Here is a 15,192-nt window from a genome sequence, read left to right on the forward strand (position 1 = left end):
ACCACACCTTTTATTACTTCACAACGACATTGTATTCACGCTGTTCTTCTGACGTCTTTACTTTCCGTGGTCTACCCATCGTAGCCTGGAATGAACTGAATGAGTTGCTAGACCGTGGTGACGTCACTACGTGATTTCTATGCTGTTGGTTACTTTTCCAGTCGGAGTAGCTTACGCAACCGTAATCTTTACCGGGAAACACACGCGGGAGAAGGAACGTGCTTCGCATTATTCGCAGACGTCATTAGCATACATTATATGGTTTGCACTTCACACGAGGGTTTTGAATGACCTCAACCCCTTTCGGAACAGCTGCAAACCTAAGCTTTACCGGAACGCGTCGGACGGTGTTCCCATTGTTCACACGCGCGTTATCATCCATCATGTGGTTTTGATGCTTGTTTTGTGGTTTTTCTTTTGAAAACGAGTGCTGAGCTGTATGCTGTGAAACCATAATTTATTTCTTTAACTACCTCAGCAATTTGGCCATTATGAACCCCTTTCTTACTGTTTTAGTTTTTATTAGTTACGAGAGCACGAGTTCAGTCGCAGGCTCGGTTTGAACAGTACATTAAATTTTATTCGTAAGTGTCAAATGACCCATTGAGCGAAATGCAGCTCCACTAACGTGAAACCTGGGGAGGTGCGAAGCGTACAGTGATGCACCGCTGATTTGCTCATACTGCCTTAAGCAATGGCTCAGAACCCCGTAAACGCGGCCTCCCCATTACGACGACAAAAGAGAAGTGAAATTCTACGCTGGAATGATGAGAGGCGCGCAACGCTGCCAGCTGTGGAAGACGACGAGGACGAACGCGGGAGTGCTCGGCACGAGCGCGTGTGAGCGCGAGCACCAGCCGCTTTCTTACAGTGACGTTTTTTGCTTACGCCAACGACACGAAGATTTCCTTGGCTGTCAGAGGTATACAGGTTCGCTGTAAAAAATGCAGCCAGTTTCCCGAAGTGAAATCTGCCGAAACAGCGGAGCTGTGGTCGTTCTGTTTCTGCGATTGTCGCCTGTTTCTAGGGAGCCTACGTGCAACGCTCTACCTGTTTCTGCGTATTGCCGCTCGCGCCGAGCGGCGTTTATCGTGGGAAGAGCGCGAGGCGCAAACACCTGCTATTACACCCCGGCGCCTCTACTTCTCCTCCCCGGCGCGCGCTCCGATTGGTCGGCTCCTCTCCTCCCGGCAAGCGGGTCACGTTACCTCTCCGCCTGTGTTCCTGCCTGACGTCGCCGTCATCGACGGCGCACGCTCGACTAAGCACAGCTCCCCTGTTAATAAACCACACGAGCAGATTTCAACTCTCAAACGTGGCAACATCATTGCTGCACGGCAAGCCCGTTTTTGTGGCATGCCCGTGCGGTGGCGCTGTGGTCAAGATACCACCACTATTACGACAGGTTTCGACTCTAGTGAGCTGCGAATGGGGGTGCTTCCATCTACTTTCTTGAGTGGGGATGTGATTTTGAGTGGAGGGACATTCTGAAATATCTCATACAGTTTTCCTTGCCATTTTTCCTGGATCTGGTGTTCAACGTTGTTGGCTCGTCAGATATATTTGCGGTGATATACAAAAAAAAAAAGAAAAAAAAAAGCTTGAGGCAATGTGGATAGGCTGGCGGCAGTCTTCGCGATTGGGCAACTTGGACCACTGGGTATGTGCCTGAATGAATAGCTTGCCGGTGACTGGTGTCTGGTCTAGAAGACAGTTTGGCTCACTGAATATCTAACACTGAGTCCGTGCCTGAACAGACAACATCTGCTAGGTATGGGCCACAGCGTATGTGCCCATTCTTGGCCAATCTTCCAAAATGCGTATTCGACGTAGACACAAAATGTGTGACGCCTGGAATATATTGTTGCATCCGATGGCGAAAAAGAGACGCGTATATTTGAAAGGAAAGAAGAGGAGGACGATTGTGCAGCGGCTACTTTTTGTCGTTCGTAGCACTCCTTCAAGACATAAATGAATAGTTTACATTGTTCGTAACAATGTTAGAGCAAAGCTTCCGTTACCTACAGTCCCGGGTTTGGCACGGCTGCTCCCGCTGTCTGCTGCTGGGTCTGTCAGGATCCCGACGGATATGTTTGTGTATAAATATAAAATGCTTATATGTGCGCCCAATGCAAGTGCGAGAGAACGGGCTCATATAACTCGTTCACACTGACCGACAAAGTTGTAAGGCTAAGCGCAATTCTGTTCTGTGTAACAATAAATAAATAAATAAATAAATAAATAAATAAATAATAAATAAATAAATAATAAATAAATAAATAAATAAATAAATAAATAAATAAATAAATAAATAAATAAATAAATATCAAGCTTGAACACATATGCCAGCTCAGACGTAAATCTAAAGCACACTGACCTGATAGTTATATTCAACGAATTGCTTGATTTACTTGACTTGGTTTAGAGAGAGAGAGAGAGAGAGAGAACGTATTTTGAGGACTAGTGGGTGGTGTCCTCATTCCAGGACTCCACTGGCCATGGCTGCTCGACGTACTTGCTGGACGAGAGCTTCTTGTCCCGCCAGGGTATCGCCGGTCAGCTGTACTTCCCACCGCTCAAATGGCGTGTTAGGCGTCTTTAAATGTTGAGGTTTGCCCCCGCACCCCCACGAGATGTGAAAGAGTGTAGGGCGTGTGTCGCCGCACCAGGGGCAGATTCCGCGATATGTTTGTGGGTATATTTTGCTTTATCTGTGTAGGTTTGGGAGTGTGTTTGTTTGGATTAGTCTGAGGGCTATTGCGTCTTCAGTGCTCAGCTCTTTGTGTGGGGGAGGATAAATCCTGCGGTTGAGTCGCTGGATCTCGAGTCGGTCGTAGTAATTTGATGGCAGGGGCACAAAGGTAAAGGGTGGGGATTGATGAGACGATTGGTTTTGCCCCGCTCGGTTAATTAGCGCTCGAGCTAAGGCGTTCGCCCTTTCGTTCCCCTCCAGTCCCGCGTGACCCGGCGTCCACGTGATTTGATGGGATTCTTGCAGCCTCGGGCCTAGAATGTGAGCCGCCAGCACCGGTGTTCGTCCGTTGGTAAAGTTGCGGCAGGCTAAATTAACCATTCGGTATGTGCCACTTGGTGTGCGGCCATTTTTGTGCAATCCTCATGAATGGGTATGTGCCGGTGGAACACAAAAGTCCCGTAAATGCACCTAGGTATGTGTCGTACTTCTCTGTGCTTTGCACCTCTCCTCATCATTGTTCTTTCGACAAGCAAAACGCATCGTATTTGTCGTAGTTACATATTGCTGCATTATCTTAGTCGTGTCGAAATCCTCCATTAACGCTCCCAACGAACCAGAACTTACTTGATCTTCGCGTCGACGGTGTCCCTTTGACGGCGTTAATAGATACTGGAGCCCAGGTGTCCATAATGAGTTGTAGCCTTCAATGTCGACTGAGGAAGCTTCTCACGCCTGCTACTACACGAGCCGTCCTCGTCGCCTATGGCGGCACTGTTGCCATCACTGGAATGTGTACTTCCCGTATAAGTATCGCCGACCTCCACGCTCCAGTTCTTTTTACAGTGCTGACCAATTGTCCCCATGACTTAATCCTTGGACTCGACTTTCTTAACGCGCATTCAGCTTTGATCGACTGTTCTGCCAGTACTGGTTGCCTCGAAGTTCCTCTACTCGCGCATATTCGTGCCGAACTGCCGAAAAACTTGAGTACGACCGCCTTCGTCCGCCTGCCGCCTAAAGCCTTGACTTTCGTCGATTTGCTATCATCTTTTCCTGTGCCCGATGGTGATTACGTCGCCACACCTGTTCCTGATGTCCTTTTGATGCGCAATATCACTGTGCCCCACTCCGTCGTCACCGTCGCCGATAACCGGACATTCCTCCCCGTCGTCAATTTTGGCCTGACAAAGGCCAAAAGATGCCCCAAGGCATATCGGTTGCAACGCTGCGTGCTATAGGATGGTCTATATCAATTCACCGCCTCCTTGGTCCGGTGCTCCGCAGCTGCTGGTGACTGAGGGCAATGGGTTAATTATGGGGGTCGACGAGGGAGGTAGTGGCCGAATACTGCGTAGATTATCGTCATGTAAACCGAATTACCAAAAAAAAAAAAAGACGTCTACCACTTCCTCGCATTGACGACGCCATAGATGGTCTCCATGGTGTCAACAACTTTTCATCAATAGACCTTCGGTCTGGTTATTGGCAAAGTTTTTGTGGATGAAAAGGACCAAGAGAAAACCGCGTTCGTCACCCCTGATGGTCTATATAAATTCAAAGTTATGCCATTCGATCTATGCAACGCCCTAGCAACGTTCGAACGTATGATGGACTCTTAGCTTCAAGGGTTCAAATTGTCAACATGCCTCTGCCAGCTAGACGACGTTCTTGTATTTTCGCCTGCATTTGTGACACTTTGAGCGCTTATCAGCTGTTATTCAAGTTTTCCGCGAGGCTGGGCTCCAAATAAATTCATCGAATTGTCACTTCGGTCGTCGGCAGATTGCAGTGCTGGGCCACCTCGTCGACGTTTCCGGTATTCAACCAGACCCGGTGAAAATTCGTGCTGTCACGTCTTTTACTGTACCTCAGTATGTCAAAGCCGTCCGAAGTTTTGTAGGACTGTGCTCCTACTTCCAATGGTTGTTAAGAGGAGGAGGAGGAGGAAAAACGTTTATTAAGAAAAAAAAAAAGAACAAGCAGGTATCTTCTTGCTTGTGCTGGGATGTGCCCTCAGTGCAGGGCTCCTGCGGCTCTTGCTGTCTCCCGGGCCCGCTGCACCAGTTGTTGCTGGTCACGAGGGTCAGAGCTAGTCAGGACGGCCTCCCACTGCTCGGGTGTGAGGTTGGGTATATATATACCGGGCTACCTGTACTTTGGGGCATGCCCATGTGGTGTGATATAGGGAAGCGTAGTCATTACAAAAGGGGAATTTGTACGAGTACAGTGCAGGGTGTATTGCGTGAAATCTGCTTAAATGGGGGTATGTGTTGGTTTGTAATTGTCGCCAGGCTACTGCGTCTTGCGTGAGAGGGTCTTGTGTGGGTATTATTGTCTGGGTTCATTAAAGACTTCGCAGCGATTGGCCGACCAGTTACTGATCTTCTGAAGAAGGACGTGTCATTTACGTGGGGTCCCGCTCAAACAGCCGCGTTTGCCCACCTGACCAACATTCTCACTACGCCACATATACTGGCGCACTTTGACCCGTCCTCTCCTACAGAGGTCCGTACGGATGCCAGTGGTCACGGTATCGGAGCCATCTTTTCCCAACGCCATCAGGGTCAAGATCGTGTGATCGCCTACTTTGGCGGCCTGTTCACAGCAGCGGAGCGCGACTATTCGATTACAGATCGTGAATGCCTGGCTCTCGTCTGGTTGGTTTCAACTTCCGCCCGTACTTGTATGGCACGCACTTCTCTGTATTCACGGACCACCACGCTCTCTGCTGGCTTTCCTCTCTCGAGGATCCTACCGGCCGGCTTGGTCGCTGGGCTCTGCGGCTGCAAGAATATTCCTATGCAGTAGTGTACACGTCGGGCCAATTGCATCAAGATGCAGACTGTTTAGCACGTTATCCAGTGGACGAACGAACCGCCAACCTTGACACCGATGCCGACGCTTGCGTTTTCTCCGTTTCTCAGTTGCTACACGTCGCCGGCGAGCAACGCCGTGATGGCACCTTGCACGCCATCATTGATCGCTTGGAGACTTCAGCCTTCTGATTTGTCCCTTCACTTGTTTGTTCTCTGGGATGGTGTATTATACCACCACAACGTACGCCCCGACGGTCCTACCCTACTCCTCCTCATTCCTAAGCACCTACAGTCAGCTGTTCTCTAAGAACTTCACGACTTCCTAACGGTAGGTCACCTCGGCGTCTCCCGCACCTACGACCGGATTCGCAGACGCTTCTTTTAGTCCTTGCCCATTCCATCCGGAAATACGTTGCGGCGTGTGAGAAATGACAGCGCCGAAAGACACCATCGACGCTCCCTGCCGGGTGCCTTTAACCGCTCGACATTCCTTCGGAGCCATTCTTTCGCGTTGGCTTGGACTTAGTTAGCCCTTCGCCTCTGTCAACGTCTGGCAACAAGTGGGTCGCCTTGGCGACAGATTACGCCATGCGCTACGCCATCACCAGAGCGCTTCCAACAAGCTGCGCCGCAGATGTTGCCGATTTTCTTTTACGCGACGTGATTCTGCAGCATGGAGCTCCACACTAACTGCTCACTGACCGTGGTCAGACATTCCTTTCTAAAGTCATCGCCGCCATCCTGCAGTCCTGCTCAACCAGGCACAAGCTGACTACGTTTTACCATCGACAGACTAATGGTCTCATGGAGAGTCTGAATCGAACCTTGACAGACATGCTTGCAAAGTATGTCTCGTCCTACCATACTACTGATTGGGACCTTGCCCTACTCTATGTCACATTTGCCTACAATTCTTCGCGTCATGACGCTGCCGGTTATTCCCCGTTCTTTCTGTTGTGCGGCCGAGAACCGACATTGCCACTGGACACATCCCTTGCATGCGCCGCAGCAGAGACCTGCGAATATGCACATGACGCCATCACCAGGGCAGCCCAAGCACGCGAAATTGCCCGCGCTCGCCTCCTGAGCGCCCAAGAGAACCAACGGCGTTTGTACGATCGTCAACCCAGAGGCGTCCACTTTTCGCCTGGATCTCTGGTACTCCTGTGGTCCCCGACTCGTCACGTTTGCCTGTCAGAAAAACTCCTGTCTCGGTACACAGGTCCATATCGAGTGCCGCGTGCCGTGACTCCAGTTACGTATGAAATCACCCCAGTCAGTACCAGTGTCTCATCTGCCCCGAATTCCGCTTGACGTTGTGCATGTCGCACGCCTCAAACTATATTACTCTCCTGCTACCACTGATATTTAGACACACCGGGACGGTGCTTCTGCCACCGGGGATTGTGGTGGTGGTGGTGATGTTGAAGCAGGCGGGGTTAGCCTGGCATACATAGCCGGCAATTGTTCCGTCTGATCCTCCTTCAGATCAGGGGTGCGTCACCAGGTGTCGATGAGCCCCGTGTCTCGCAGGAAGGCTATCAGCAATCGTTGCGCTCTCTTCACAATTGCCGCGGGCCCTCCGGGGAAAACGCTTCAAAGGTCCTGTGCGTAAGACCGCTCTTTTGTAGGCTGTCGACAATCGCTTTTCTTTCTGTTTCAAACGGCGTGCATAACCAAATAAAAAGTTCGATGTCACCAATGTCACCACAGAAAGCACAGCTAGAGTGGGGAAGCTCGAAGCCCAGTCTTGAATAACCAAGCTTGGGTGTACGCGGAGTCGGTCCTGATGCGGTATAAAAGCGTCGCTTCTTCGCGAGTAAATCCATGAGTCACATAGGCTTCGTGTGGATTCTTGTGGACCTCCCTAAAGTGAAGGCGGATTGCACCCTTAGGGTTCTGAAAAGCTTTTGAAGCTTTCACTTTTGGGACACATGTCAGCGCTAGGCGTGCAAGGGCGTCAGCTTTCTCGTTTCCATCAATTCCTACGTGTGATGGTATCCACTGAAACCTTATGCTAAATCCTTTGTTCGTTAGGTCGTTACTCAGTGCCAGAGATTGCCTTGTAAATTTCTCTAGAGGTAGGCCACGATGCAATCTCTGTAACGTTGACTTGGAACCCGTCAGCACCACGACATCTCGTGCAGAAAAGGTTCGTAGTTTCCGCAAAGCCGTGGTGATTGGGCGCTTTGTACTGTTGTAGAGGAAAATACGCGATCCAGTCGCCCAGACCATGACACATCAAGGGATGGTATGCAGAATGCCGCTGCACAGCTATCTGTTTGTGCGCACAGCGAACCGTCTGTGTACACTTGTAGGTGGCTTTGAAATGATACATGCATATTGCGTGTTTCTTGTGAACGATGCGCGTGGGCGCCCCGACGAAGAAGAAGAAGAAGAACTGATTATGGCTCTCGAGCGGTCGGCTGAACTGGCCAGTGCTGCAGTTATCCTTTGTAAATATATTCTGTAAATAGTCTCCAGTTCTTAATCCTTCGTTTCCGTAACATTATCACTGCCTAGACATCTGACACAGTGTATGCGCTTAATTTGGTGCTAGCATTTTAGAAAACTTTTTTTAGTGGTGTAGTACATATTGGAAAAATTGCCTGAAAATAAAGTTGTGTGCTTTGTTATGGATAAGCATTATTATTGAAATATATTTCAGCTTGCAAAGGATGAAAGTACACATATGTGTGCGCATCACCACCGGTAGTTGCAATTGCTTTACTAAAGCCCAACATATGCGTTGAATCTGCAGAATTTTGCAGCGAAGCTGTGTAAGGTTAGGGCTGTATGTATTTTTCGTGTTTGTGCGTCAACAATAAAAAGGTGAGTGTGGGCCGATCCCGGAGATTGCGCTAAAATTGGGAGACGCTTAAGCTTCGTCTTTAAGAGTACAACGCGATAGCATTCAAGGATCCCTGAGTGCTTCTCACGCTTCCCGGCAACTGCAGCTTATGCAACCGTAATCTTTACCGGGAAACGCTTGCGGCGAACGCTATGCATGACGATAACTTTGTGTTTATTTTTTTTTCGTTCCCCCGCACGGCCCACGCCGCCGCTGCCACGGATGGTAGAAACGCGGCGCGCCGCGCTATGATTGGTAGAAAGCAATCATAGCCCGATTGAGCCGCGATCGCCGGATGTCCCTCGTCCGCTTTCACTCACACGTAGAGCCTAACGCGCTGCGACGATTGTATCACCCGTGGGCTTTATACAGAACCGCACGGTGACGTCGACGGCAGAAATGCCTGGATTGTCCATATATAGTTGCTATCGCAGTAATAAGAATACTAAATAATAATTAATGAGAAAGTGGCTGCGGCTTAGCGCAGCTAGCCCTGGATGTGCAAAGCGAAAGCTTGGTTTAGCCTGGTTAAGTAGTAGTTTCACTTGGTTAAACTTTGATTTAGCTGTAATTATTACACTTAGGTATACACTAATCGTTAAACCAGGTATGACGGCTGTGCCCAGTTTGTTGCAACGGAACTAAAACAAAAACAAAAAAGTGAAAAAGAACGATAGTTTTGACCGGAACGAAAACGTAAGCAAAACGTTATTTATTATTTGCTCCGGAGTGAAATTGAAATATTTTTAATTGGTTTTAGGTTCAAGGGGAAAGTCAGTAATCCTCAACAACTGACGTCAGGCAACGTGCGAATAAACGCGTATCTCAGGCAGGGATAGTGTGAGCGATAGCCGGTCGAGCGCTCCACTAATCAGCCTGCCGCTTGGTACACTAGCAGATCGGCATCGTAGCAGAAAACGCAGGGCTCGCGCATAAATGGCACAGGAAGCGAAGGATCTCGCCGCACTGGTAGACAAGCCAGGCCAGTAGAAGCGACTTCTTATGCGGTCGTAGGTTTTCTGGATACCAAGGTGGCCAGCACTCAAATCGTCATGAAATGCGTGAAGGACACGCGCACGAAGGCAACGAGGCAGTAGGGGCACCCAGCGTCGTCCGTCAGGATGTTGGATATGGGGGTACAGCATGGAGTTTTCCAGCTTGAATTGTGTCAGCTGTCGACCAATCCGGGCGTTAGGCGGGCACGAAGCTCCACGAAGGCGGCCTATAATACGTCGACAATACGAGTCGGCGAGGAGGAGGAGGAAAAACATTTTTTGAGAGAAAAAAAGAGAACAAGCAGGTGTCTTTCTGCTTGTGCTGGGAGGCAACCTCAGTCTGCAGGGCTCCTGCGGCTCTTGCTGTCTCCCGGCCCGCCGCACCAGTTGCTGCTGGTCACGAGAGTCCGAGCTAGTCAGCACGGCCTCCCACTGCTCGGGTGTGGGGTTGGGTATTTGCGGGGCTACCTGTATTTTGAGGCACGCCCATGTGGCGTACGTGATATAGGGAAGCGTAGTCGTTACAAAGGGGGTATTTGTACGAGTACAGTGCAGGGTGTATTGCGTGTAATCTGCGTAAATGGGGGTATGTCTTAGTTTGTAATTGTCGCCAAGCTACTGCGTCTTCGCGTGAGAGTGTCTTGTGGGGGGGTGTGGTATTGGTGTCTGTTCAATCTGTGGTGTTATAATATGGCGTTGTATTGTAAAGGTACAGGCTTCATAGATGCGGTCGCATCTCTCTCTTGTGGCGCCCTGGTGGCATGAGCTCTGGCTACAGCGTGCGCACGCTGATTTCCACGGAGGGATTCGTGTCCGGAAGTCCCTACTATTTCAACGTCGGGGAATTGAGAGGTTTGTTTGGTCGGCGATGGAAGATATTCTGCCTCTGGCATAGCTATGGCAAGCTGCTTGGGAGTCGGTAATAATTGTGACGTGTCCTTCGGTTTGACTAGAGGTGATGGCAAAGGCGATGACTGTCTGCTGCGCTTCGAGGGCGTTGTCAGTGCGGACCGTCATGGAGACCACCTCTTGAAGGTTATGGTCGACAACGTTGACTGCCATGACTGCTTTCTTGTCTGAAGGGTCTTTGCGCGAGCTTGGGGACGACTGGCATGATGTTCCGGGTGCATGCTTCTGGGGATGGCGGCTACGTTGATATGCTCCCGATTGTTGGGGCTAGATAGATTGATCTTTTGTGGCCTCGGCCCTGGGTAGGGTAGCTACGCGCTCTATAGGAGCTTTTTGCCTATTGGTGTGAGGGCTAGGCGTTCTCGCTGGCTTGTGAGGTGGGCGTCTATGATTTCTGTTACTGGGTTATGGGCTCCTAGGGCTTCGAGCTTGAGTGTGGCAGTGCCCGGTGGTAGGCCGAGTGCTTGTGTTACATCGTAGGTTGGACAGTGCGCTTGACGCAGGCGAGGCAGACACAAGCTGACAAGCTGGAAAAATGGACATTTATTTGAAGTGCACGTCGAAATATAAAGACAGGTTAAAGAACACACATGCTAGTGCCAGAACGTAGTCAGGTGGCTCCCCTTCCGTGGTTGGTTCGAAGTTTCTTGTGGCAACCTACTAAGCGCGTGTGAGTTCAGGAGCTGCTTGCCTGGCGAATACTGTAACTTGTAGCGAAATCATCCCAAATACAGCGCGAAGCGCAGTATGCGAGCAGCAGCCAGAGGCGGAGTGGGCCGAGTGGGCCGAGTGGGCCGAGTGGGCCGAGTGGGCCTCAGCAGGCCCAGGAGCGGCTGGTGATCTGTGACCAGGATAAATTCGCGGCCTAGAAGGTAATCACGAAACTTCATTACTCAAAATACGAGGGCCAGTGCTTCACGTTCAAGTTGCGAATAATTTCTTTCTGCTTTCGACAATGTTTTTGAAGGAAAACCGATCGGCTTGTTGACGTTCCCTTTCGTGCGAAAAGCACTGCACCGATTCCTTCTTGCCCTCTAGTCGCCCTCTAGTTTCAGTGGTTGTGAAGGGTCGAAATGAACCAACACCCCTGCTTGCTGCAAACACCGTTTTGCTTTATCAAACGCCGTTTGTTGCTCTTCTTCCCAGAGCCAATGTCTGTTCTTTTCCAGCAGCCGACACAATGGAGCGAGCAGAGACGATATGTTCGGCAAAACTTTTGAGTAGAAAGTGATCATGCCAAGAAAAGAACGAAGCTCAGCTACATTTTTCGGGTTAGGGGCTTCTGTGATAGCTTCGAAATTCTTTTCTATTCGGTGCAATCCTTGATGATCAATTCGACGGCCAAGGTATGTAACGGACACATGCCGAAATTTGCATTTGTCGAGGCGCAGTTTAACACCACACTCGCGGAAACGCCGCAGAACAGCTTCTAGCACGTCGTCCCTTCCTGCTCTTTCGGACACCAAGACATCGTCCAGATAAGCTTGCGCGCCTGATAAGCCTTGTAGAACTGTTTCTATTCTGCGTTGAAAAATGGCTGGCGCAGAGGCATTGCCGAAAGGTAATCTGTTGTAGCAGAAAAGACCTTTATGCGTATTAATCATGCATAACTGGCGCGATTCCTCATCCAGAGGGACTTGGTTATATGCGTCACGTAAATCCAGTGTGCTGAAATATTTCCTACCGCTTAAGGAAGCGAACATGTCATTGATTACTGGCTACGGGTACTGCTCCAGCTCACATGTCGAACTTAAAGTGACTTTGAAGTCGCCACAAATCCTAACGGTGCCGTCCTTCTTAAGGACGGGTACAATGGGCGTAGCCCACTCGGAATGCGGCACCGGTGAAAAAACGCCTAATGCCACGAGCCTATCAAGCTCTTCAGATACCTTGTCCCATAGAGCGAAGGGAATAGATCGGGCCTTGCGTAACTTGGGCGTCGCTCCCTCCTTCAGCTGTAGGTGTGCCGCGGGACCTTTGATGAGGAATAGATCCGAGCTGAAAACATGTTGAAACTCGGCGAACACGTGAGCAGTGACCTGCGTGGTGGTAGACGGCTGTGCGGTCAGCGGCTTGGCTGAGAGGCTGAGGACTGGGGAGCCTGCGTCGCTCAGAAGGGAAATTAGGTCTCGACCACATAAGCTTGGACCGGGGCAATCTAGCACCACCAATGTGCATTCTACAGTTGTACTGTCGTACGACACCGGCAAAAGGAGCTCTCCAAAACTTGGCAATTTTCCAAGGTAGCATGATAACTTCGTGCGTGAAGGCCATAGCGAAGGCCAAGTGTTTTTGTGCTGCTCAAATACCTGTCGGGACACGATGCAGACCGGGGAACCCGTATCGTTAAGCATTGATACGTCCACACCTCCCCATATGCAGGTGCGTCGAATTGAGGGCTTCATATGTACCTCCGGCGTCGATTTTAGCGCCCAAATGTCCATGCTATACTCTGTCTTCATCTGTCTCCCCTTTCTTAACAGCCAGAACTCTGCCGCGAAATCCCCAGGCTCCTTCTCGAGTTCGAGGCCCTTCGCTTTCTTCGTTCTGGCATTTTACTGCTAGGTGGCCACGTCGACCGCAGTGATAACAACGAGCATTAATCCAACGGCAGGCATTACTGTTGTACTTTATGCTGCCACAACGCCCACATTCTACCAGTACCTCTTTCGTTGAGGTTGAGTGCGCCTTAATTTTAAGCACCGCCGACGCGTCTGCGGCTATTTTATTGACATCCTTATCTGCAGCTTCAGCCGACAGTGCCATTGTTTCAGCGTCCTCTAGGGACTGATCTTTTTTTGTCAGGAGTTGTTTCTGCAGTGTACTCGATCTTATGTCGCACACAATTCTATCCCGCAGCATTCGGTCGAGCATGGTACCAAAATTGCAGTTGTCCGCAATTCGACGAATTTCAGTTATGAATTCTTGAAGAGACTCACCGTCAAGCTGGCAGTGGTTAAAGAAGCGGACGCTTTCAGTAATCTCATGGCGCTTGGGATCAAACAACTCGTCCAAGTCTTTCACGACGTTTTCGTACTGCAAAGAATTCGGCTTCTTCGGCGCTACTCTTCCTGCTAATATTTGAACGGTGCGCGTGCTTAAAGCGCCCGTTTCTTTCCTGACTCCGTCACGCCCGTTGCCTCAAAGTATACCTCTGCCGTGATAACATAGGCCTTCCGGTTGTCTCTTTCGTCGTCGAAGTCGGGCAGTTGCTGGTGTGCCATCGTCGAGTCGGCGCCCCGTAGCGTAGCTGCCGACCTGTGCTTCAAGGTTTTGCCAGGGGTTTCGCTTTCCGTTTGTCATCGCCACTGTTACATCGTAGGTCGGGCAGTGCGCTTGACGCAGGCGAAGCAGACACAAGCTGACAAGCTGGAAGAATGGACGTTTATTAAATGCGAATCATTTCTTGGCGATTTGAAGTCGGTTGTTCTACCTCTGCTCCACGCCACATATCAAGAAATGAATCAGGAAAGGAGACACAATCTCTCCAATGCTATTCACTGCATGCTTAGAAGAAGTATTCAAGCTCTTAGACTGGGAAGGCTTAGGAGTGAGGATCAACGGTGAATATCTCAGCAACCTTCGGCTTGCAGATGACATTGTCCTATTCAGCAACAATATAGAGACGAATTACAACAAATGATTGAGGACCTTGATCGAGAAAGTGTAAGAATTGGGTTGAAGATGAATATGTAGAAGACAAAGATAATGTTCAATAGCCTGGGAAGGGAACAAGAATTCCGGATTGCCAGTCAGCATCTAGAATCTGTAAAGGAGTACGTTTATCTAGGTCAATTACTCACAGGGGACCCTGATCATGAGAAAGAAATTTACAGAAGAATAAAATTGGGTTGGAGTGCATACGGAAGGCATTGCCAAATCCTGACTGGGAGCTTACCACTGTCGTTGAAAAGAAAAGTGTACAATCATTGCATTCTGCGGGTGCTGACAGATGGCACAGAAACTTGGAGGTTAACAAATAAGATCGAGAACAAGTTGAGGACAGCACAACGAGCGATGGAAAGAAAAATCTTAGGAGTAACGTTAAGAGACAGGAAGAGAGCGGTATGGATCAGAGAACAAACGGGGATAGCCGATATTCTAGTTGGCATTAAGCGGAAGAAATGGAGCTGGGCAGGCCATGTAATGCGTAGGATGGATAACCGGTGGACCATGAGGGTTACAGAATGGATACCAAAAGAATGGAAGAGCAGTCGAGGACGGCAGAAAACCAGGTGGGATGATGAAGTTAGGAAATTTGCAGGCACAAGTTGGAGTACGCTAGCGCAAGACAGGGGTAATTGGAGATAGAAGGGAAATGCCTTCGTCCTGCAGAGGACATAAATATAGGCTGATGATGATGATTTCTTTGCGAAAATTTGCTACTTTGACAATATCTATCTATCTATCTATCTATCTATCTATCTATCTATCTATCTATCTATCTATCTATCTATCTATCTATCTATCTATCTATCTATCTATCTATCTATCTATCTATCTATCTATCTATCTATCTATCTATCTATCTATCTATCTATCTATCTATCTATCTATCTATCTATCTATCTATCTATCTATCTATCTAGCTGCCTACGACTTAGTACTCTCATGGTCATTTCGTTAACTTGGTATGTACCAAAGTTGGCATACTATGGCAAGAGTGTATGACAAAAATAAGTGATCCGTCATGACATAAATGCCATGACAATGACTCGGCGAAAAACATTAACACTCAAAAACCACTGAAATAGGTTCCGACGTGGGTACTAAGTGAAGGAAACACTAGAGGCTGCTGGTAGAAGGCATATTCATGAGCATGACTCAGCAAAAATGACAATGACTCAGCGAAAACAATTAACACTCAAAAACCACTGGAATGGGTTTGGAAGTAGGCACTAAGTGAAGGAAACACTGAATGATGAT

At 49.2% G+C, this 15,192-nt stretch overlaps 1 protein-coding gene across 1 annotated transcript; it reads right to left on the minus strand.

The window, feature by feature from the left end:
* Positions 1-11,984: 11,984 nt before the first annotated feature.
* LOC119445265 (uncharacterized protein K02A2.6-like) lies at positions 11,985-13,490 on the minus strand. Its single transcript, XM_037709583.1, has 2 exons — positions 13,419-13,490; positions 11,985-12,305 (listed from the first exon to the last, which is right to left on the minus strand). Exons 1-2 carry the CDS (start codon positions 13,488-13,490, stop codon positions 11,985-11,987), a joined length of 393 nt encoding a protein of 130 aa, XP_037565511.1.
* Between the last annotated feature and the right edge of the window lie 1,702 nt (positions 13,491-15,192).

The sequence above is a fragment of the Dermacentor silvarum genome, chromosome 3 (genome assembly GCF_013339745.2).
Source record: "Dermacentor silvarum isolate Dsil-2018 chromosome 3, BIME_Dsil_1.4, whole genome shotgun sequence".
Taxonomy (NCBI): domain Eukaryota; kingdom Metazoa; phylum Arthropoda; class Arachnida; order Ixodida; family Ixodidae; genus Dermacentor; species Dermacentor silvarum.

Coding starts and splice junctions, on each gene's coding strand:
- LOC119445265 (XM_037709583.1), bottom strand. CDS start 13,490: ATGGCACACCAGCAACTGCCCGACTTCGACGACGAAAGAGACAACCGG. Junction 12,306..13,418: donor CCTATGTTATCACGGCAGAG/GTATACTTTGAG, acceptor ACCACCACGCAG/GTCACTGCTCACGTGTTCGC.